Below are 24,804 nucleotides of genomic sequence, written 5' to 3' on the forward strand. Positions count from 1 at the left end.
GTTGTAGTTGTTTACTTATGGCTCTCTATAAACGTGAAATAAGAAGAGTTACGAAAGATTATAGAAAGTTAAAACAATGTAAATATTACTTCGCTCGGTCAAAGGTGATACTTTTCAATAATGAAGGAAACAGAATCACCAAAATAATTATCCGATCCGGCGCCGATATCTTATAATTGCATGCAAATAGTAACGTAAGTATGTAATTACATAATATATTTGGTCAACTTCTATGAATTATACATATTTTCATTTTTTTTATTTTTTTGAAAAAACTTGAATGAATCATATTCTTTAAATGTGAAAAGCAAAAAATTAGTCCACGTACATGGCGTCTCCCAATCATTGTGTTACTTGAAATTGTCTTATTACTTTCTCTATATATACACTAACAATTTTCCCAAATCTTACATTATGTTCTTTACTTTTTCATTTCCAAATTATATCTTTCACAATAATTACGATCAAATAATATTAACCACCAAATAATTCAAACAAAAATGGCAACTCAAAGTTATAAATTTCCTAAGATCATCTTCTTTGTTGTAACATTTTCATGCTTCTTCATGTACAATTCTAATGCTCGTCACTTGTCGGAGGAGAAGTTAACGTGGAAACGACTAATAACCGTGGATCAGTCCGGCGAAGGTGATTACGAAACAATTCAAGGCGCGATCGATGCAGTTCCTTCTAACAACGTAGATACCACACTTATCCTAGTCAAACCGGGAACGTACAAGGAAAAAGTTACCGTACCCGAAAACAAGCCTTTTATAATGCTTAGCGGAAGAGAGGCCAAAAATACAATTATCACATGGGATGATAGTGGTGATATATACACGTCTCCTACCCTCTCTGTCTTTGCTTCTGATTTTATGGCTCGATATCTCACTATTCAGGTTATTTTTTTTTTTCATTTGAAATTAATAGTCACATATACTATTTATGATTTGAAATTAATATTTGACTTTGATAATTTCTTACAGAATACATATGGACCGGGGGAAAAAGCAGTTGCCTTAAGGGTTTCGAGCAAAAGGGCAGAGTTTTCGACATGTAAATTTATTTCTTACCAAGATACGCTTTTGGATGAAGAAGGAAGCCATTTTTATAGTAACTGTTATATTGAAGGAGGAACTGATTTTATTTGTGGGAATGCAGCCTCTCTTTTCCAAGTATGTAACATTATATTCTCTATTCAAGAATACAACTTTAATTTCGTGTTGATTGATGAAATTATCTTTATTGTTATACGAAGATTAATTAAATTTTTTGTTGGATTGTTGTAGAAATGTCGTATACATTCTGTATCGGACATAGGTGGAGCAATAATTGCACAACGAAGGATGACACCGGAAGAAGAAACGGGGTTTTATTTTGTGGATTGTAGAATTACGGGTATAAAAGGGTGCACATTGGGAAGACCATGGGGACCTTATTCTAGAGTTGTTTACTTAAACAGTTACATGTCTAATGTGGTAAACCCTAATGGATGGGATGATTGGGGCAAACCCTTAACACATAGGTGCGTATTATTGATAATCAATTACTCCGTATGTTACAAAATATATGACACTCGTATATATAAGTTTATTATGTTATTAATGTTAATATGATTGTTTGTTTATTGGAACAGTTCGGTGTACTATGGTGAATACAAATGTTACGGTCCAGGAGCCAATAGATCAAACAGAGTCGAGTGGTCGCAAGACCTGAGTAATGAAGAAGCCACTGCCCTTATTACCAAGACCATGATTAGTGCCAAATCACGAATCAAACACTGATGTGTTGATAATTTTTATTATTTCATTGTACATGTATTATTAGGGTGTTTTTTTTTTTTTTTTTTTTCGCGGATTGTACATATACCTATGTTGATCAAATATACTGTATATAATTTCATCTAATTGATTACTTACTTTTTATGTTCTCCTCAAATATGTCATTTTTTTTCGAAACATATTGATGAATTGCTATTTTTAACAACTACATAAGTGAATAGGTAATGACATGTAGTAGAGGTAGTACGCAATTAATTTGTACTTCGTATTATGTTTTTTGGATGGTAATGAAATAAGCCTAAATAAAACCCAAACGCGGACAACACCTAATTGAAATCCAATCTCTTGGATGAGAGAAGGAAAGGAGTGGAACACTAAATTTGGTTAATTAGGAGCAAAATCGTCATTAGCTATTACAGATACTCGTATTAATTTTTACCTTTTACTTTTTTTTGGCGGCAAATAGCAACAATTTAAAATCAATCCTTCAATCAACTCGGCATCAATTGATTTTAGACAAATACATCCCCATTAATTCCTCAAAATAAATACAGAAATTAAATTATTAAAATTAAATTATTAAAATTAAACAAAATATCACAATGTATAATATAAAGTAGTAAAGTACAAGTACAAATTCATGACCGAAAATATAATAAACAAGGTTATCTTTCATCCACCACATTAGTCTATAATAGTATATATAATTCTAATTCTATGTAATGTGACCGAAATCTATATTATTTTATGGTTCGTTACATTAGTGAAATTATGATTTCCTAATTTCCTCGTATATTCTTATATAACCTCATGTCGTATAGAGTTTACTTTCACAGCTTGGCCCAACTCACATTAGTGAAATTATGTTTTCCTCATACATTGTTTATTTTCTTTCCCTAGTTAACTACTTCGTAATACGTAATACGAGTATAGAAAACTCCATCTATACATTATACATAGATCGATAGTACATTTCCTTTCTCTAGTTAACTAATACAAAGTGTGGAAGAAAAAAAAAAAAAACTAAACTTGCTTGGTAGAGTTGGTTGAGAGCTCACCGATTTAGCCCCACCAACTACGGTCTATTCTGTTCACCTTATTTTCACTTATTTCAGGTTTAATAAGTTCAGATAAGGGTTAATAAGTTCAGATAAGTTCAGGGTTAATAAGTTCTAAATTAACGTTCTCCTCACCTTATTTCCACTTATTATATTTATGTAGAGTTATTACTAATCAAGATTGCTTTTCACTTTTTTTTTGTAAAATTTTATGTGTTTTATTATCATGATTTCATATAAGAATAAAGTAACATTTGCATAAAAAAATAAAATTAAAGTAACGTTATACTCATAAGTTATGGTAAGACTAGATAAATTTTGCTTATAGAAAAGTTAAGCAAATCAACAAGTTTATTATTTTTGTGAAAAAAAACAAAGGGAAATTAATGAGAATGAAAGTCAGATCAACAACAAAACCAAAGGAGAATTTTTACTATTTCTAAACTATAAAATAGTAGTGTTGTTATCAAATAATGTCTTATAAGTGTTATTAAGGTTTAATAAGGTCAAATAAGTGAAAATAAGTGTTAATAAGGTGTAATAAGTTCAGATAAGTTCACATAAGGGTTGATAAGTTCACATAAGTTCAGATAAGTTCAGATAAGTAAAAATCAGGTGAATAGAACACACCCTGCATTTGCTTGGGAGTAGGGTAGGGCGATTCTCTTTGAAGTGGATGATTGAAGGAGAGGGTGAGAGATCTCCAAGGCACCCCCAAATTGTCTCTGATGGTGATAACCAATTGACTACATATATGTATATATATCATAATATACTTTTCATGTGACTATTATACTATATGTTCATTAAACAACAGAAATTTTGATAATTACCACCATCTATTGTTGTCAAAAATGAAAATACCACATCAAGTTTTTTTAAATTTTTTTTTTTTTATTCTTACCACCTAGTTTTTTCCAAAAGTTTTAAAATTTCTACCACTTTGACACGTGACGTTATCATAGGACCCATACTTTCGTTTTCCCTCGATTTCCCATATTCTTCTTCTCCGATCCCTTCTTTCAATTTCATCTCTCAAATTTGATTACAATTACACAAATTTCGCAAATTAGGTTATAATTTCTACAATCTAACCTACAACGAAATGAATTGATTAGTTTAATTAGGGTTTTTGTAATCAATTTGGGGGTTTTGCTAAATTTGACTAATTAGGGTAATCAATTTGGGGTTTTGCTAAATTCGACAAATTAGGGTTTATGAAGTTAAAATTAAATGAATAGCTGGACAATTAAACAAGTAATTACCACAAATAAACATATTAATATTCTTTCGAATCAATGTTTAATCAAGTATGAAGTACGGAGTAATAGATAACTGTACTGCATGAACAATAATATAATAAAGGCATGTAAATGGAATGGGGGAAGTAGATAAAATGAGCTAATTAATGGATCGAGCTAGAACACCCTTGTTAGTTGCTACGGTGTACTTTTTCATGTACTTCGTATAAATACCTTACTCCGATCCATTCTATTTTTATTATTAAATAATAAATAAATAATGGTTTCAAAAAATAAATAAATAATTGTTTCAATAAATAAATAAATAAAAACAGAACACCAAAGTTCACACCATAGTGTTGTTACAAAGCAATGAGCTAGCTTACATACATTGAATGAAGGATTTATTTGCTTCATCAACACAAAATACACATACGCTGATACACAGTAGCTAATTTTTTATTGTCCTCATTATTTAATTATCTTATCATCATACAATCACACAGATGTCATCCAAAATTGTTGAAACTGTCGATTATGAATTGACACGGATAAGACTATAAGCAATAACTAGGAGAATTTCACCTTACAACCAAGACTATAAGCACACGAACAAAGAAATAAAAGTAAAATTATAGCTAGTTATTAACGCGTGATTTTGTCATAATATATTAAGATAATTACATTAGAAAAACATTATGAATGCTTATATTTAATCTTCGCTAGCATATTATAATTACTAGTTGGTATACAATGTTGACTAACCTTATCTTCTCCCAAACCCAATTTCAAAGGGGAAAGAATCATGAACATTTCAACAACGCGCCGAAAACTTAAAACTACATGCAATAATAACGTAATTATGTAATTACAATGGTCATCTTTTATGGAATGTTTTAAATGTAAATTGCAAGATATCAGCCGTTACATCCCCCAATCATTGTCTTAATTTCTTAATCACGTCATGTTGCTCTCTATATATACACTAATCACTAATCAAATCACCAAATCATATTACAATTACTTCCAAATCATATCTTTTGATCACAAAAACATAAAACACAAACACCCAATTAATAATAATAATAATGGCAACTCAAAGCTCTTATTTTCCTACAATTATCTTATTTGTCTTTGCATTATTTTGCTTCATTAGCAACTCTAATGCTCGAATATTGTCCGAGAAATTAACTTGGAAACGACTACTAACCGTCGATCAAACAGGCAACAAAGGCAAGTTCAAAACAATACAAGATGCAATTGATGCGGTTCCTTCTAACAATGTAGACGTTACACTTATCCTAGTTATGCCCGGTACGTACAAGGAAAAAGTTACCGTGCCCGAAGATAAGCCCTTTATTATACTTAGCGGAAGAGATGTTTTAAATACTACTATTACATGGGATGATAGTGGTGATATATATACGTCTCCTACTCTCTCCGTCTTTGCTTCTGATTTTATGGCTCGATACCTTACCATCGAGGTATGTACAAATATTGTTTGTTAGAAACATGTGTCATATATTAATAGTCACGTGTACTATTTATTATTTAGGTACAGTGTATGATATTAAGTTGATTATTTCTTGCAGAATACATATGGGCCGGGGGCAAAAGCAGTTGCCTTGAGGGTTTCGAGTGAAAGGGCAGAGTTCTATGCATGTAGAATAACTTCATATCAAGACACACTTTTGGATGAGGGAGGGAGTCATTTCTATAGCAATTGCTATATTGAAGGAGGAACTGATTTTATTTGTGGCAATGCAGCTTCTTTATTCCAAGTATGTAACATTATACTATAAAATTGCGTCCATATGATATTTGAAGATAGATAATTTATCTTTATTATTGTTGTACCACGACTAATTTAAACTAACTTTGAATTGTTGTAGAAATGTCATATACATTCCATTTCACAAGAAAATGGGGCAATAACAGCACAACGAAGGTCAAAACCTGAAGAAGACACGGGATTTTATTTTGTGGATTGTCGAGTTACTGGCATAAAAAGTTGCACATTAGGAAGGCCATGGGGACCTTATTCTAGAGTTGTTTTCGTAAACAGTTACATGTCCAATGAGGTTAATTCTCAAGGATGGGATGATTGGGGAAAACCCTCCACACATAGGTGCGTATTATTTTTTTTGTTAGTATCAAGACTATATATCAACTATATGTCGATTATCAATTACTCATTATGTTACATAATATACAGTACATTATACTATATGAAAATATAGTGGTCGATTAAAATATATGAATTCATTATATTAATGTGTTTTTTTTTTTTTTTTTTTTTTTTTTTGTCGATTTAAACAGCTCGGTGTACTATGGTGAAAGCAAATGTTACGGACCAGGAGCCAACAGATCGAAAAGAGTTGAGTGGTCGCAAAGCCTCACAAATCAAGAAGCTGATACAATTTTGTCTAGGACCATGATTAGAGCTAAATTGAAGATCAAAGCATAATCATTCAAAGACTAATCAAATTTAAGTTGTAGAATTATTGCTACTTGATCATTTATTGTACATATGATCCTTTATTTGTTCTTTATTCTTTTTCCAGATTGTACATAGTGTAAATGATAAATCTATGTTATTGAATTGATTATTTTTAGTTAATATATCAATTAATGAAGTGCATTATTCTAAAAGGAACTCTGCAAATAAAGCTCAATTAAGTTATTTTAATTAGTAGCACTTCTCTTTTGTTCAAGAGCAATAATTATTGTATTTAAAGGATGCATACTCATTAGTTCAAGTCCAATCTAAAGGTATATCCTTAACAGTGATTACATCTCACATATATTATATTGCTAATTAATTACAAGGGTTTTTTTGGGGGGTCCAAATGAGTCGTAACTCGTAAGGGCATACAAAATTACAAATAGAGATAAGAATGTTTTCGAAATGCAACCTGTCGAGGTTGTCATATGCATACATGCCCGGCCCTTGGTTGTTGCCACTAAGCCAAGACTTATTAATAAGGATGTACTTAATTTGGATTAATTCAAGGGGCAAGTCAAAGCAAGATAAATACCATGCAATTTTGTTACTTAATGTACTACGTATTCTTCTTTGTGTTTACTCAAGCTACATCTAATGAGCAAATCCACAGCACTGGGCCTTGAGTGTAATATATGTGTACTTAACAATAGAAAAAATTGTGAGTTATCACATGTCATAGCGATTAAAAAATATGAGTTATCATTCTTTCATAAGCACTTTAAGGGTGTATTCAATTCACCTGATTTTCAATTATTTGGACTTATCTGAACTTTTTAGACCTTATTAAAACCTATTTTAGTTGTAATTTGTACTTGGTTAACTATTATCAGAACTTATTAAACCTGAATTGAACTTATTTGAACTTAACTAAACTTATTACACCTAAAATAAGTGAAAATATGTTGAACAAAACGGACCCTAACATTATTCTAACTTAGCTCATTTTTACTTATTTACTTATAAGTTTTAACCATGAGCCACTAAAGATTACGGAACAGATGAGATTAAATATCAAAAAATTTCCACATCCTTAATACTCCATAAATGAAGATTGTATGAAACATTATTATATAATTTCATTTGACATAGCAGGGCTCACAGAAAGGGACTGATTTACAAGTTTTCATCAATCAAGCTGACTAACTGGGGCGGACTTGTATGATTTGTTGCTAGTTTCACTTTCTTCAGACTTAAGGTTTCATGGATAAGAAAGCATTTTTGAGCTTGAGTTTTTTTTTTTTTTTTTTAATCAATTAGAAAAATGTCCTAAAATTTTTCCAATTACTTAAATTGACATTTAACACAATAAATATCCTTAATATATTATTCCGTACAATAAAAATGGCGCAATTGCTATGTTGCAAATCACGCAGCACACCATACCAAAATTTTATAACAATATGAAAAAACAACCGAGAGATGATGCACGAAACCATTGCTGATTTTCAACGGCATATATAAAAGGTTCAAAACATCACATTTGAAGAACAATGCACTGAATGTCCTAACTATTTGGCAACATTACGCTACAAATTAAACTAAGTACAAAGTATATTAATAGACCAAAAATCTTGACAATTTCCACCCAAAAGACGTCAGATTATTGTTAAAGTGACCAAAAAGCCATCAAAAATCCACCAAATTCCACTTCTTTGGCATTATCACTTAAAAATTACAAGATTGAGTAATGGATTATTGTTGTTTTATCCGATTATTTATGGAATTATGAACAACAAAGTCTATTAATTGCTTAAAACCTAATTTAGAACATCTCATTAATGTGGATGAATCAATGTTTTTTTTTTTCCTTTAATATGAGATATATGTATTTCTTGCCCTTTCAAGAAGTCATACTTCCCACCTGCCCATTCCTTGCATGTATATCAATGTGTAATATTACCTAATTTGACAGATTGTTTTGTTGAATGTAGCTCAAGATTCAAATTGAAGTCAACCCTTTTTTTTATAATATCGTAAATTAAGTCAAATTGAATTACTCCCTTAATAACCTAGTTTTATAATTCTCCCTTCACATTAACATATATATACTAACATATATCATATTTTAAATTGATAAATAACGAATTGACATATTATATTATTATTCGAAATTTTACAAATTAGACAACAATTAATATAGAATAGCTTATGGATGAAGTATATGACATTCACTAATAATTAAGCTCAAAGTTTTGTTATATTCAATATTCCATATGATGTAAAAATATATTCTCTTAAAATTTCTTATAAATATATTCGAAATAACAATAGTTGCATGGCTTGCACCATATCAACAATGGAGGTGACGGGATATCATTATTGGTTGTTCCACGTCAATTAATCATACAACAATTACACTAAATGTATATATGACTACATATATCTATCGGTCCAATTCTTTTTTAAAATAAGCCATCACAAATTAAATGAAATAAGTACACAAAAACCTCAAATATAAGTTATACTCTATAATAATAAAGGAAAAATAAAACATTTATTAAAATAAAAAATAAAAATAAAAAAAAAATAAAAAAAAAAAACAGTTATTGCAAAATAACCAAATAAATCTCGTATTTGATAAAACGTGGGTAACGTGTGTACTAATCACGCTGACGACTCCTCTATTATCAGCAACTGTTGCCTCCTTAAACTCATTTTCAATTTTCTTCTTCATTATGTTTACCCGCCGAAAACTTGTGTTTAAATGCTCTTTTTGCTAACTTTTTCCCCTTAACAACCGCAACAAAACGGCATATCTTGTAATTTAATCTTTATAAAAACCTTATATTATAATTTTTATAACTAACAATCATCTTCTATTTATACACTACCCATCTCAATTCCTTTGTTCATCACTTCTTTCAAGTCCAATTTTGTTACATATTCAATATAATTCATCATATAGTATATAATCTTCTAGGTGTAACGTTTATTGTAACGCTTTTATTTTATTTGTACGTAGTACCATGGAAGTTCGTGGGTGTTTGTTGATTTTCTTGTTTGTGATCGGGTTTTGTTTGGAAATGGCGATAACTTGTAATGCTCAAGGGAAATGGAGTAAAATTATCACGGTCGATCAATCGGGGAAGAAGGGTAGCTACGTGAAGATACAAGATGCAATCGACGCGGTCCCGTCTAATAATGTACAACATATTTTTATCAGGGTTGAGCCTGGAATTTACAAGGAGAAGATTGTTGTACCAGAAGATAAACCCTTTATAACACTAAGTGGTAGAAATGCAAATACTACGGTTATCACTTGGAATGATGGTGGAGATATATTTAAATCTCCTACTTTTAGTGTCTTTGCTAGTGATTTTACATGTCGTTATCTCACTATTCAGGTAATTAATTATAATATGGGTTCGGATTTTGAGTTCATCTTTAGTAACTGAGATTTAGTTTATATGCGTATTTAACTGTCACATTACTAGTTTGATAATTATTATATCAATTATGTGCAGAATACATATGGTACGGCGAAGAAAGCAGTAGCATTGAGGGTAACAAGTGAAAAGGCGGTGTTTTTTGCATGTAAATTTACATCATACCAAGATACACTTCTAGATGAAAGTGGGAGACATTTCTATTACAATTGTTTCATTGAAGGAGGCACTGACTTCATCTTTGGAAATGCAGCTTCTCTTTTCAAGGTATCTATACATAATTATTCACTAAATTTACTTATTAACAAACATAAATGAAAATTGTATCTTGATTTTTTTTTGCTAAATCGAAAGTAATAAGTGTATGTAAATTGTGCAGCAATGTCATTTGCATTCAATCTCACAAGAAAATGGGGCAATAACAGCCCAAAGAAGATCATCATCAGAAGAAAAAACAGGATTTTATTTTGTGGGATGCAAAATAACGGGTGTAAAAAGTTGTACATTAGGCAGACCTTGGGGTCCTTATGCTAGAGTGGTTTTCTCACAAACTTACATGTCTAATGCGGTTCTACCTCAAGGATGGGATGATTGGGGCAAACCATCTACCCACAGGTATTATTACATATTTTTTCTTCTAGCAGATGTCAATTTTCACGTGTTTTTTCAATGGTATGCGAGATTCTCAGACAATTTCCTTTCTAGTTTCGTGAATTCAACATCTTGAAATGGAATACTCCGTAGTGAACATGAACAAGTTTTTAAAACTAACTATATACAAGTATATGTCAATTAGTCAATCAAATTAGTTAACACTCACTATATAATCAATAGAACTTTCTAGTTTTTGGCATTAATATGTTACTATACATAATTGTATCACTTTTTTTTAAAATCATTATTATTATGCCTAAAAAACTAATCATTAGGTTAGAAGAAAAAAAAATTCTCCATAAAAAGGGTCCCATTTAAAAATGTGATTACTAGTCAATTTATTGGTTGTCTTTCCTTTTTCATTGGTTAAAAATTATAATAAGACAATTATAATGGTAAATAATTGGTTTAATTTGGTTGTTGATGTAGGACGGCATTCTACGGTGAATACAAATGCTATGGACCAGGGGCTAGAAGAACAAGACGAGTTGTGTGGTCACTTGGTCTTTCTAATCATCAAGCCTCTCCTTATTTGACTATGAGTTTGATGGATGGAAAAACTTGGGTTAGGGCCTAATTTTAACCTTTTTATTCAAATTTATTTAGGCAATGTATAATTTGGAAAATTACCAACATTATTCATAGTGGTTTTTTTTAGTCACCTCTTTTTTGTATTTGTACTTGTTTCTTAGTTGTAGTATTGTTGTACATTATGAATTAATGATTATATGTAGAATTATTCGATCTAGAATAAAACCTTGCTTACTTATTTAAAAACTACAAGTACTTATATATATAGTCAAGTTAGCCATTTTTTTTTTTTTATTTAATTGCAATACTAGCAATATTTGACTAGGCAACCTAGTCCGTCCACCATGCATTACCGTATTCATCCACAACTTATGACATTATATATATGTAATTTAAGAGCTATGATAAGCTTGAAGTAACTCGGGTGTTGAATTGAAAAAAAAAAAGTCTCATGCATTACGTGGGATGAAAACTATTTTTGTTTTTTACCACCACTGATTGATAATATATATATAGGAATCTCTCACAGGTGTTTGATCCCAAAATCTCTTGATTGTGAGATACAAACTTGACCACTAGACTAAGCTATGTTTGGTGATAATTCATCATTATATACGTACAATATAAAAGATACAAACTTTGTTATACTTATATACGAAGTACATTATAAGGTACTAACAGAATACTTGGTAAAGTACAAGATACAACATTATTGTAGCGGCCAAATCGATATACGCATGACACACAACATACAGCCGTATATGTGATGATGTGAATGCTGAATATATGTCTTGGTGTACGAGTATTATATACACGTCATTTATACAAGGAATCAAATTTGGATTTTTAAGATTATCAAAAATCAACACATCTATATTTCATTCAAAATTAAGGGTCTATTCATTTCAGTTCAGTTCAATTCAGCTTAAATTAGTTCAATTCAGTTCAGTTCATCTCCTAATTTCATTCTCTTATAAAAAATTCATTTTAGCTCAGTGCAGTTCAGCTCCAATCAATTCAATTAGTTCAGTTCAGTTTAACTCACTTCAATAAATACGGACTGGGATAACCGAAAGAAACTACAAAATCCAAAAATTAGAGTCAACTTGCAATAAATTCCATAGTTTTGACAGCTTATACGCCATATGTAATGTACATATGAATCTAGATTTAAGCGGTTTAACACTTAAATCCATAGTTTTTTAGATAAACATTATCATATGTACAATAAAGTCCATAGTTTATGCAAACTTTAACTTTCTATTTTTAATAAATTATCTAGTACATTCCTAAAAATATCTTGTCCATTTTTAATCAAAGTTGATAAAGATAGCTCCAGAAACATTACCTTAAAAATCAAAGGATGTATCATTTAAATAACAATGTAGATAAGAATCATATATTATGGTGGGGTCCACGTCATCACTAACTTTGAATCTATCTTACTTTAAAATCCAAAAAACTTGTTACAAATAAATAAATAGAGTGCATTACAACAACAAAATAAAAAAAAAAAAATAAATAAAAAAAATTAAGAGTGAAGAAACAAAATCTAAAACAAAAGTTGAAGCACAAAAAATATCAAGTCATGGGTTCCTTAATGTCTGGATGGGATTCCCCGGTTCAAGATCAAAAATATGGTATGTAATTCATGAAGTACATAATTGTAACATGTAAATTTATTGTAACACAATTCAGAAATCGTTTTATAAAATGTTGTTCTCGTGTACGGATTATAAGAATACTTGATATCCACTGTTAAAAGTTATAGAGAAGCATTTAAAATAAGTTGTGTTTGTTAAGCCTATCACGTGTGACAATCCTTGTTTACGTGGTATTGTGTAATGTAAATTAGCTTGACTAACTAAATTTTTTTGGTGGTAATTAGTAAAATTGATGAGAAACAAGTCACTAACCAAAGAGGGGATTGAAGATTATTGGAAACTCAAAAAGAAAACAGAGGAAGAACATCTTAAAGCTGTTTCTCCTAGAGTTCAGGTATGAATTATGATTTATCTTTGATATTAATTAATAAATTTATTAATTAGTTGTTAATCTTGTTAATTATTTCATTGATTTTGAGATTTTACTCATTTGCAGGATATAATTAATGAAGAATCTGCTCCAAATGAGCTTAAAAGATCGACTTCGTTGCCAATGATTGATAGAAAGAGTGGTAAAATCATTGTAGGCAAGGAATCTGATGCCGATCTTGAACATCTTAATGGCTGGTAAGTTTATTTTGTTATTTTAGAAGCAACAAAAATTTCAGGCTGTGCTGGGCCGGGTCTTTAAACCCGCAAAAAAATATAGCAGGCTTTTGGACTAAAATGTGTTTTTAGGCTTGTCAAAGCCCGTTTTATTTTCGAGCCGGGCTAATGTTGATCATTTCTACATTATATGCACGGTCTCAATGTACTTTGTAAAACTGGATATAAATAGTCACATTAGTAGTGTAATTTAAACTGCAGGTGGACAAGAAGCAATTGGGCATTCCTTAACGAGCCGCCGGTAATAGAAGGAGAAGTTCCTAAGTACAAGTATGCCGCACAGTATCATGTTGCTAGGTTAGGATCAACTAATCCAGATACAAGAATCAGTAGCATGTGATTATACTTTTAAGTACGAGGTTTTTTATACAAGTGTTGTTTATGTTGCAAATCCTTTGTATGATAATCCAAATTGTGGGAGAATCTACTAGAGCCTAATCAATGTACTAGGCCTAAGGGTGTTATGAAAATGTTGTCATCACGCTATAGTTATGAATTTATGATACATGACTATATGTGTATGATTAGTGGTCGGTGTGTAACAAAGATGTGTTTTTGTTTAGAGTAATTTAAGCGTCTATTATGTATCTGTAAATGTCTAATCTATATTTCTTTCAAAAAAAAAATTGTCTAATCTATACTTTTACTGGGTATTAATTAGCTCTATTAATATACAAGTACGAGTATGCCTTATTATTCTTTTTTTTTTTTAATTGATTGATAGTTTGATATATGTGGTCCATTAATTACTTGCCAAACGAGGAAGTTGGTATGTGCCATTTGGTAATTTCACCTATTACGAGAAAAAAAAAATGCTGTTTAGTTGACTCTGAGCAATGCTATGCTTGATTAATATAAAGCATTATCAATGACAAAGACAACGTATGAAAACAAATGTTGGGTTGGGGACCATAATCTTGTTTATTATGGAGTATTCCGTTATGTTTAATACTATTATCATGAAATTAAATTGTACATTGCATTGAAATGTGAGATTTGCTGGTTTAGAAATTTGATTATCGATCTTAATCAATTTACAAGATAGGAATGAACAAAAATTCGTAAAATCGTCCATAGTAAAAATATTTTATATCTACGTTTAGGATCTTATATGATGTATAATTTGTCTAAATTAGCAAAGAAAGATAATCTTGACTATTCAAAAAATGAGGTGCATAAAAAATTAAAAATGCTTCATTTGAAGTGTTTTTTTTTTTTTTTTTTTTTTTTGAATAGCAAAAATATTTCATTAATTAAAAGTTATCAATGACAAATCACCTTTGAGATTTTAAATAATAGTTATCCTATGAATATTTATTAATAGTATATTAAAAATTTCAACCTTTTGCTCTTCAAAAACCTTCACCTAAATCAATGGCTTCCACGATGATAGGAATTTTGGAATGTGTCAAAATGCCTTCATGAAGAATATTATCTCATTTTCCCTTTCTCGTGGTGATTATGTGCCTTTTTCTGAGTAAATACAAGTTGATATCAGATATTAACAAAACTTGTTAATATCAAGGCTAATTTTGTAAATTTAGCTACCACACCAAGGGTAATATTGTAATTTTAGCAACCACACCCCATTTCTCTCCCCTCTATCACCACCGTGCAACCTCTACTACCACCCATAGCACCACCTTTACCTTCACGAATCGACTCCTGCCAACCACCAATCGACCCCAGCCGACCACCACACGGCCGCCGCACCACCACTAGCTACCACCCACAGGACCACCTTTAGCTTCACTAGCCTTTACGAATCAACCCCAGCCGACCACCACACGGCCGCCGCACCAACATTCGACCGCCGCAACACCACTAGTACGAGCAAATCCCTTTCCCTAAAGGGTTTGTATGGCCCCAATTTTCATAAATTGCTACTAGGGTGTCATTTTTTTGGCCGGCCGGCAGGTCGGTGTAGATCCGCTATGTGGTCGACCTTGGGCATGGGAATGGAGGAGAAAGAAGGAAGTTGTGGCCATGGGAATGGAGGAGAGAGAAAGAAAAATTGGTCATGTGAGGGGAGGAGAGAGAAAAACTGGTGATATTAACAAAAGTTTGTTGATATCAGATATCAATTGGGTCTGGCTCCTTTTTTCTCCTAACCTTTCTTTAGGTTGTGACTCATCAATTCAAGCTTGATAGTGTTGATGCCACAATCTTGCTTGTTAATTGATTTTTTTTTATAATTAGTTTGCAATGAATAATCAATGGGAAATGAAGAACTTATATTTGCCAATTAGCAAAAAGTACATAGTAACAACTTTAAATGAAGTACTACGTATAATTGAGTATGAAATAGCTTGTCTTTATAATGACAATTGTTGGTTTCATCTTCAAGATTGTATTGAGAACGCATATTCATCAAAACCTTTCTCCTCAAGCCTTGCCTTTCTATTACTTCATTAGTACCCCATAGCAAAAGCTATAATCTATATCTATCTATCTATACTATCTATTAAAAAACGTTCCTTTTAAAGGAACGGTGCCACGTGGCACTCTTCAAAGTATGTGTGCTACGTCACAAAGCCATGTCATCATCGTAAGTTAGCCACTTCATTTAACAAAATAAAATGTGCTTTGAACAAGCTTCGAACTCATAACCTCCAATACATATAAGTAATACATTCACCATCTCAACCAACTATTATTAATGTTTCAAGCTGCACATAATATTATATATTCCTTTCATTTATTAAGTAAAATAAAGGTTATATGATTTATTTATTTTTCATAAGATTAGAATATAAACACATATGATGTAAAAAAAAAGTGACATACGAGGCAACGCCCGAACCACTCACACACTTATTATACAAATAGTTGAACATAATTGCTAAATTAAAGCAAGAAGTACACAAACTAGCAACGCGGGGCATCGCCCAGGGTACACACTAGTTTTGCTTTTAAAAAGTGTATACTTAGGACAATTAATTAGAATAATTGTAAAAACACCATAAATTTATGGAAAATAAATTAACATCATTAGATCTTTTTATATTTAGTCCCATCATTAACTATCCATATTTTTATAAAGAGATAAATCAAATTTCTTACTTATCTTACAAAGTGGTTAGCTAAAAGGATTTCTTGATCGGTTAGAACCTCCCTAATAATATACTTTGTAATACGCATTTATTCTCCTTTGTAATATCGTTTTGATCTAGAGTACTAGTATAAATAAATTAAAGTAGTCACTCCTAGGTTTCAAAAATTGACCAGACCTTAAACACCTCAATCTAATTAAAAATGACCTAATTCAAAATGTAATCAATTGACGTGCATGGGCATAATAATTTAAAGAATACACAATTAAAACCCGAAATAACCCTATCAAATTAGGTCTGATCTAAACCCAACCTTAACCGATAATCCGAATTAACACCTGACAAATAACTACCAACTTGGATCGAGTTTGGTGATGTCGAGTTAGGTCTATTTCAAAGTTGAGTCATGAATCTCATGATAAATTTTTGTATCCTTACGAATCAAATTGGATCGATCGAGTCAATTTTGCCCCTACCTCAAAATCCTAATATCATCCCACCTTCCTCCTTGTCTCGAGGAAATTGTTTCCAACTTCCAATATTCAGGTGTCGGCACTTCGACCATTGCACCACTCCACCATTTTCCACTCTCATTATTTAGATTAACAACAACAACGACAACACTTCCTACTTCCTCACTTTCTCTCTCCTCCCAATTCCCCCAATTTTCATCATCAATCACACTCTCCCCTTTCTTCAATCACCATAAACCCTAGAAAATGTCGCAATCCAATCCCATCAATCATTCATTCTCCCACTTCTACTGCTAACAAATTCAACCAGAGAATAACAACAATCAGCATCCAAAATGGCGAAACCAATTTCATCTTCTTCATCGTTTCATCTGCAATCCCTTAAGAAGAAGACATGGTTGTTAACGATCTTAGCTCTGTTTTCGATTTCTACCCTAATTGTATTGCTTTTTCGAGCTAGTTTTTCTCCTTCTTGTGATGATCGATTGTTGTATGGAGGTAAGGATGAGCAGATCCTTCATTCATCTTCTTCTTCGTCGTCGTCGTCGTTATCGCCGCGTTCGAGCCCGCTTTACTTTATGAAGTCTAAGCTCGTTCTCTTGGTTTCGCATCAACTCTCGCTTTCTGGTATTCTAATTATTCCCTCATTTTATCATTTTTTAATGGCATTGTTGGTTTTGTAGCAGAATCTAGATTTTTTTGTTAAGTATTTGTTGGAATTTATGATGGGTATTATTGATGAAATAATAAGAAATGAAGATTATTATTTAAAAATAAAAGAATGAAGGGTATAATTTAGATTCATTAGTCTTTAATGTATAAAATATTGGATAGATATAATTGCCAAGGAAAAGGAAAGAAAAAAAAATGCTTCTTTTAGTTATGAGGATTTAAAAACTGTTTGTACAAGTATAATACATTTTGCTGATTATGGCATAATGTAGCTCTGCTAAATTCGATTTCTTTTGCAGATGTTGTATGACTTTTTATAAATGAATTGAATTTAAGATTGGAAATAAAGAACATGTTTGGAAGAGTTTTTTTTTTGGGTTGGAATCGGATTCAATTAAACAATTACTGTTACCAAGTGTTTGGTTGGCTGGCTTGGGTCATTACATAAGGGTAATGGTTTTCCTCAAACAAAAATAAAGAGAGAGGTTTAAGTGCTTTATTTCGATGATTTAACTAAATTAATGAAAAGATGAGTGTTAATTGTTTCCTTTCCTCCCTCGTATTTGTTTCCTTTCCACTCCATTTCCATTGTTCACACCAAACGCCCCCAAAGTGTGTCTCACTTCAATGAGGTACACGCCTTGTTGCGCCTTCAGTATTTTTATGCGTTAATATGGCTTGTCAAAAAGATTTGGTCGATTATTGCATATTGTGGCTCTGTATTCAGTTCAGCTACAGTTGAATCTGTTGAACCCTTTGATTCCACATCTGAATTTTAATTGATGGAATTAAGTGTTGTCCTTTTTTTCTTTGTTATCCTCTATTAAGTAATTAAAATTTAGGGATTTGTTTCCAGTTTAACAGATTGTTAGTGTGCTCTTGTCAGATCCTTTATCTTCTTAACTAGGTGTATTAAAGCGGGTCATAAAGAGTGAAGAGAAATAAGATAGAATTGGTTTCGTAAATATTACCATTACAGTGTGGAAAACAATAGTGGAGGGAAGGGGACAATAGGAAGGAGAGAAAAGAAAAGGGGTGGCAAAGGAGTTGTGGGCTTTTGGTTTAATAAAAGGGAATGAAGATTTTATTTCCATAACAGCATTTTAATGACCAATTACCTTTGGCCTAAAAGAAATACTCTTCTCAGAAAGTTTCTCATACTATAAGCATCTTCTTATTGCTTTAATAGCATTTTCTTGCACCCAGACTGGTCCACCCACCTTATTGCACTTCGCCTTTTACGAGCAATTTCCTTGTTTTTCACTTCCCATGTTCTCTCTCTCTCTCTCTCTCTCTTCAACTATGGTCGAGCTAATTAGAGCAAGACTTCCCATATAGTGACATAGCCACTGACAAATGAACTAAAACAGGCATGGGAGAGGCGCATCTGCGTGTTAGCTATTGACCATGAGTCCATGAGGCCCCAATATTTGACAAGGAAGGGAAGCAACCCAAAAGAGCAAGGCAAATCAGATATAACTTTTGAAACACTAAAACAAAACTATCATGAATCTTTTTTGTACAACCTTGGTATGATGTCCTGTCAAGGCCACATGCTGTAAGATTAGTCATTACTATTACATGTCTTTAAGGATTACAAAAATGCAAATCATATTTTCCGTTCATTGATTTACATAAATGGAGATGACCTTCAGGTTCATTTGGAAATCGTTCATGCGAAGAGGAGAGAAGTCTATAGAGCTTTGTCTAATGGGCATGTCACTCATGACATATACAGACTATAGTTTTTTATTCTTTTCCTTCAAGCTCTAGTGATTCTCAAAAGATTATTGATGACATTTCTTGACATGAGCAGAAGTTCAGCTTATAGGGTATATGATATATTTCTGTTAAGTAATGGGAAAATTGATAAAATATCCCGTGGGATCGCCTAATGATTGCCACTAGACACCTTGATTTAAATAATTCTTGACCCAATACAATTAATTGTTTTGCAGTTTGAGAGTCCATAAGTCATACATTAGAGATCTATATCTAAGCGTTAGTTCTCACTGGTGATTGGAGCATGAAAATTTACTTGGGCATACTTGAGTTGTCTGATGGCTTCCACTTTCTTTGAAACTAAATCCAATATAGATTTCTCCTCACATAGGTTTTATTCATTCTGAAAGACCTATCTCGGACATTGCTGGAAGTCTAAATAGAAATCAGATCTTGAATTTTCCAGCGGCTAATCTCAAACAGGTGCATGCTAGTACATCTATGCCATCTAGCTTTCCATTTAGTACCTTGGGAATATAATCAACTTTGTAACATCTCGATTATGAATAATATAGAACGACTGATTGCCTGATCCTCATGTTTTTATAACAATGTTTAGAGTTTTCCTGGCTTCACTTAAAATTTTATTACCTACACTCTAGTATTGATACTGGACAAAGGTACTTATCTATGTGTCTGACTCAGCTATTGTATCAAATTACCATAGCACTTAATATAGACTGTAAAGGTTGCCTTGAATTACCAGCGCTATAGTTTGCCTGCAAGCTATTGAAGTCACTAGAATGAGTTATTTTTATGTTCCTTTGGTATATGGAACAAATTATGCTATCTGAATCTCTAACCTGCCCCTCCTCTAGTCCCCATACGTTTTTTAATTTCGCTGTTGATTTCAGTCTAAAACTTTCTACTTGACGCATTTGTGTTCAGGTGGACCACTGCTGCTGATGGAGTTGGCATTTCTGTTGAGAGGTGTTGGTGCTGAAGTCGTGTGGATTACTTATCAAAAACCAGCTGAACCAGATGAGGTTGTATACAGTTTGGAAAATAAAATGCTGGACAGAGGAGTACAGGTGAGACATCCTTAGCTCTCCCCTTTTCCTCCCTGACCCGCCCTCAGATATTTACTTCACTGGTGATCTGACTTATCCATGACCTGCTTAATGGAGTGCTTCCGCCTGTACCTATTATTCTTTCTTTTCACTAATTAATTTCTATTATCCAGATTCTCCATGCAAAGGGCCAAAAGACTATTGATACTGCTCTGAAAGCTGATCTAGTTGTATTAAATACTGCTGTTGCTGGGAAATGGCTGGACGCTGTGCTAAAGGATAATGTTTCTCGTGTTCTTCCAAAGATATTGTGGTGGATTCATGAAATGCGAGGACATTATTTCACTTTGGAGTATGTGAAGCATCTACCATTTGTGGCAGCTGCTATGATTGATTCTCACACCACGGCAGAATATTGGAAAAACAGAACTAAAGAACGTTTGGGGTATTGATCTTTTGTCACTTATTAACTCAACCCTGTCTGCCATAGGAACTTTTTTTAAAAAAAATAAAATTCATTACACTATTTTGTTGGTGATACGCGCAATTCTGGCCCCTTGCATTGTTTTTGTTCTTAATCTATTCTCATGAAGAAATCAGTTCAAATATAAAGAAAAATGGGAAGAATTGTGTTTGACTAGATTCTTCTCTTCACGTTCTTTTGCCTCTTTATGTTGGTTGGTGTTTTCTTAGTAAAGCAGTGGCATTTTCTTGGCAAAACCTTGCTCATACGTGACCTGAATGTGGTTGAGTTTTTGTTGACTATCCTGTAAATCCTGGCATATGGAGTTTATGTAAAATAGCTTGAACACATTGGAAAATAATTTCGCAACAAAATTCTTTGCTCTCTTATAATTCTTGATTTGATTTGTTCAAGTTTGATCTGCTTTTAGCTGCACCTAACTGTGAAAATATGTTAACTCTACAGTATAAAGATGCCAGACACATTTGTTGTGCACCTTGGAAACAGCAAGGACCTGATGGAAGTTGCTGAGAATAGTGTGGCCAAGAGAGTTTTACGTGAGCATGTCCGAGCAACCCTTGGAGTACAGAATGAGGATTTGCTCTTTGCTATTATAAATAGTATGTTTCTGCTTTTGAAGCTTATTGTGTGTGTGTGTGTGTGTGTGTGTGTGTGTGTGTGTGTGTTTTGGGTGTGAGGGGGCATTATAAGTGAAAAAGATGTTTCTTGATGTGGTGGACTGGTGGTCCATAATTGTCTCTCCAAGAAATAAATGAAAAAAATATTTAAGCCCAATCACATTCCTTGAAACTGAATCATATTTTTAGACTAGTTTTCCCTTAATTTCATGTTCTTCTGTTATCTATATGAACTAGCTCTATAATAATAACTGTTGTGAATGTAAAAAATGTGGCAAGGAGCTCTTATGGAGTGCTTAGGTGTTGTCTTGATTTAGGAAATGAGTGTATGCTTCTTTTTGCTCAACGAGACTTTGTTTAAGGTAAATTGGTTTACAATTCATTGACCATTCTGTGCCTGCAGGTGTATCTCGTGGAAAAGGTCAGGATCTATTTCTGCGTGCTTTCCAGGAAAGCCTGCAGATTATTAAAGAAAAGAAGTTGCAGGTGCCTCCTGTGCACGCAGTAGTAGTAGGAAGTGATATAAGTGCACAAACTAAATTTGAAACAGAGCTCCGTAGCTTTGTTGCAGAGAAAAAGATTCAGAATCGTGTTCACTTCATTAATAAGACCCTGACTGTAGCTCCGTATCTTGCCGCAATTGATGTTCTTGTCCAAAACTCACAGGTACTTGCAGCTGACATATCTATCTTCTATCTTGTATTGGAGAAGGGGGGGTTTTGCTTAATTTTGTTCTGCAATCAATGTGAAAGAGTTTTTTTTAGTGTATCTCAAGTCAAGGGCCTTTTTTAAAGAAGTTTTGTTTGTTTTGAGTCATAAATACTTCGATCTTCATGTGTCTTTTTTATTAGACTTTCTGTTTGTGGTATTGGATCATTGCCATTGCATAGCAGTTGTAACACTAGTCTTATCCTTGCCTTTTGCTCGGTGGAATTATGGCTGGGTACTATTGCTTTTTTTACTCACTTTCCATTAGCCATTCAAGTTCATTGAATTGTCTGTGATCGTCTCACTGTAACTTGTTTACCGTACACTTGAAACTTGGGTTGAGCTTAACATATAAGTTTTATGATTGTGTATAGGCTCGTGGAGAATGTTTTGGGAGGATAACCATTGAGGCTATGGCCTTCCAGCTTCCTGTTCTGGTAAGCATATTCTCTTCACCTGTCTATTTTTTTTCTTAAAGTAATGTAAAATTTTGGGCAGAATGAAAGTGTTAAACGGTACCACTACTATTATATGATACAGAATATGATACTTCCTGTAAACTTCTAATTATCATGCCATATTGTAAATGAAGATGATCTTCAATTTAAGGTCAAGGGGTACAGGATGGTGTGGTGATGGATTTAGTTAACATGATGAATTGGTGTAATCGTGTAACTGTCAAAATGTGTCTGTCAACATGACATCATCATTGCCTAGCAAACTAAGACGCAGCTACATTTTGCATTTCTTTGTCAGTCATATTGCTAACGGAGTGACCTGAAATGCTATAGTTCAAGAATTTGCCATATCCTGTTAATGGCTCTTTGCTACCTTCATGATCTTGTAGAGTTGTAGCAAATAGCTACTCTGTAAGGGTCCTCTGTCTTTAAGAGTACAAGATTTTTGTGGACTCCCACTTTGCATCTATGGCTCAAAGTTATCAGTAATTGCGTAATGGTAGAATATCAAGCACTCCATAACTGCTCTGTTGATATCTGACTTGGACTTCTCTTGTTGCAAATTTATGTGCAATGATAATACTTACTATTATAGCATCTTAAAGTTGTCTTCCAGATTAAATCAAGTTGTGTAAAATGTTTCAAATGTTTAAACCTTTTTTATTACCGAGTAGCAACTTAATACTATGTATATTGCTAGCATCTTGGATTTAAATATGTTTGGTTGACATCAAATCAAATGTTCACCAGGGAACAGCCGCTGGAGGCACCATGGAAATAGTTGTGAATGAGACAACGGGTTTGTTGCATCCTGCCGGGAAAGAAGGTGTCACCCCTCTGGCGAGGAACATTGTGAAATTAGCGACACATGTTGAGAGGAGGCTGACCATGGGATGGAAAGGCTATGTAAGGGTGAAAGAGAGGTTTCTTGAGCACCATATGGCAGATCGAATAGCACATGTCCTAAAAGAAGTATTAAGGAAAGCCAAGAACAGCGCTTGATTTGCCAACCTCGATTGACATATGGTCCCTATTCGACGGCCATTTTTGTGTTCAAAGGAGGACCAAACCTCCTCGAAAAGTTTGTACAATTCTTAGGCGGAAAAGCTATTTTAACACATAGGGAGAGTAGAAGCGGATTTCACAAATCACAGGTGTATGTATATGTTGAATCCTTGCAGTGAAATTAGTCATTCTTGTTGCAAAAATGTTTGTAGCATCTTCTTCAGAAATTACAAATATATTAAAGAATGTGTTTTTTTTTTTTCCTCTTACTTTTTATACATTTGTGAGATTTACTAAGGTTTTTTAAGGAAAGAGTAGAATTTTTCTAATTTTTTCAAGAACAAGAAATTGTTACTACTCTTCTCCTATACCATTATTAGGAAGTAGGAACTTTATTTTGGTGAATTTGTAAGAACAATTCCAATGGTAAGCTAATTGTTAAATTAGCTAGTCATGCCATATGAAGTATGATTTTTTTTTTTTTTTTTTTTTTTTTTTTTTTTTTTTTTTTTTTTTTTTTTTTAAGAATGAAGTATGATTTCTAGTTAACTTTCTTTATAGCTATTTTGTGCCCCAATGGTTAATTACTAGCTTCCTAATTAAATAAGCTTGACTTTCTCAATTAACAATATAAATTTAATTTCTTTAATGTATTAATCTCCAAAAATTTTGGGAACTTTTTTCTCAAGCAAATTGACAAGCTAATTTGCTCCAAGTTAATTTGCTCCAAGCTAAGCTTATTGTATTTTTTTTGCTCCAACGGTCAAGCTAGTAGCTAGAGACTTTTGAAAATTATAGTTGATCTAAGTCAACAAATATGATATCGAACTGTTAGTACTCCATTGTTTATAATTTAATGAGTAATTAAAACTAGGTTAATTTTTAAATTACCACTCAAAAATGTAATCATTTTCGAAATAACCACTCATTTAATTTTTTATTTTAAATTACCAACCCTTAAATTAAATAAAGGCTAAAATTATCACCCATTTCAAAAATCCGATGGATTTTTCGTCTTTAGGCCCCACCTAACACTTATTTTAACCCTTTTGACTGATTTTTTCCCCGATTTTTCTCTTTAAAAACACTCTCTATACTTTAATTCATATTTCTTT

At 32.5% G+C, this 24,804-nt stretch overlaps 5 protein-coding genes across 5 annotated transcripts; all 5 read left to right on the forward strand.

The window, feature by feature from the left end:
• The first annotated feature begins 494 nt into the window (after positions 1-494).
• LOC145638328 (putative pectinesterase 11) lies at positions 495-1,841 on the forward strand. The gene is made up of 3 exons (XM_081689297.1): positions 495-899; positions 987-1,525; positions 1,637-1,841. The coding sequence occupies exons 1-2, from the start codon at positions 501-503 to the stop codon at positions 1,287-1,289; spliced, it is 702 nt and encodes a 233-aa protein (XP_081545423.1). The 5' UTR covers positions 495-500; the 3' UTR covers positions 1,290-1,525; positions 1,637-1,841.
• Positions 1,842-5,105: 3,264 nt separating this feature from the next.
• On the forward strand, positions 5,106-6,744 carry LOC145638329 (putative pectinesterase 11). Its single transcript, XM_081689298.1, has 4 exons — positions 5,106-5,564; positions 5,673-5,861; positions 5,973-6,208; positions 6,400-6,744. Exons 1-4 carry the CDS (start codon positions 5,169-5,171, stop codon positions 6,545-6,547), a joined length of 969 nt encoding a protein of 322 aa, XP_081545424.1. The 5' UTR covers positions 5,106-5,168; the 3' UTR covers positions 6,548-6,744.
• A 2,795-nt stretch (positions 6,745-9,539) lies between these two features.
• On the forward strand, positions 9,540-11,392 carry LOC145638330 (putative pectinesterase 11). Its single transcript, XM_081689300.1, has 4 exons — positions 9,540-9,930; positions 10,051-10,239; positions 10,352-10,587; positions 11,056-11,392. Exons 1-4 carry the CDS (start codon positions 9,553-9,555, stop codon positions 11,201-11,203), a joined length of 951 nt encoding a protein of 316 aa, XP_081545426.1. The 5' UTR covers positions 9,540-9,552; the 3' UTR covers positions 11,204-11,392.
• A 1,245-nt stretch (positions 11,393-12,637) lies between these two features.
• LOC145638331 (uncharacterized) lies at positions 12,638-14,016 on the forward strand. Its single transcript, XM_081689301.1, has 4 exons — positions 12,638-12,797; positions 13,046-13,155; positions 13,258-13,388; positions 13,629-14,016. Exons 1-4 carry the CDS (start codon positions 12,746-12,748, stop codon positions 13,765-13,767), a joined length of 432 nt encoding a protein of 143 aa, XP_081545427.1. The 5' UTR covers positions 12,638-12,745; the 3' UTR covers positions 13,768-14,016.
• Positions 14,017-17,003: 2,987 nt separating this feature from the next.
• On the forward strand, positions 17,004-23,958 carry LOC145638332 (uncharacterized). The gene is made up of 7 exons (XM_081689302.1): positions 17,004-17,580; positions 20,296-20,438; positions 20,591-20,862; positions 21,346-21,500; positions 21,922-22,184; positions 22,601-22,663; positions 23,435-23,958. The coding sequence occupies exons 1-7, from the start codon at positions 17,289-17,291 to the stop codon at positions 23,684-23,686; spliced, it is 1,440 nt and encodes a 479-aa protein (XP_081545428.1). The 5' UTR covers positions 17,004-17,288; the 3' UTR covers positions 23,687-23,958.
• The last annotated feature ends 846 nt before the right edge of the window (positions 23,959-24,804 follow it).

Source organism: Chenopodium album, chromosome 7 (genome assembly GCF_948465745.1).
Source record: "Chenopodium album chromosome 7, dcCheAlbu1.1, whole genome shotgun sequence".
In the NCBI taxonomy this organism is placed as follows: domain Eukaryota; kingdom Viridiplantae; phylum Streptophyta; class Magnoliopsida; order Caryophyllales; family Amaranthaceae; genus Chenopodium; species Chenopodium album.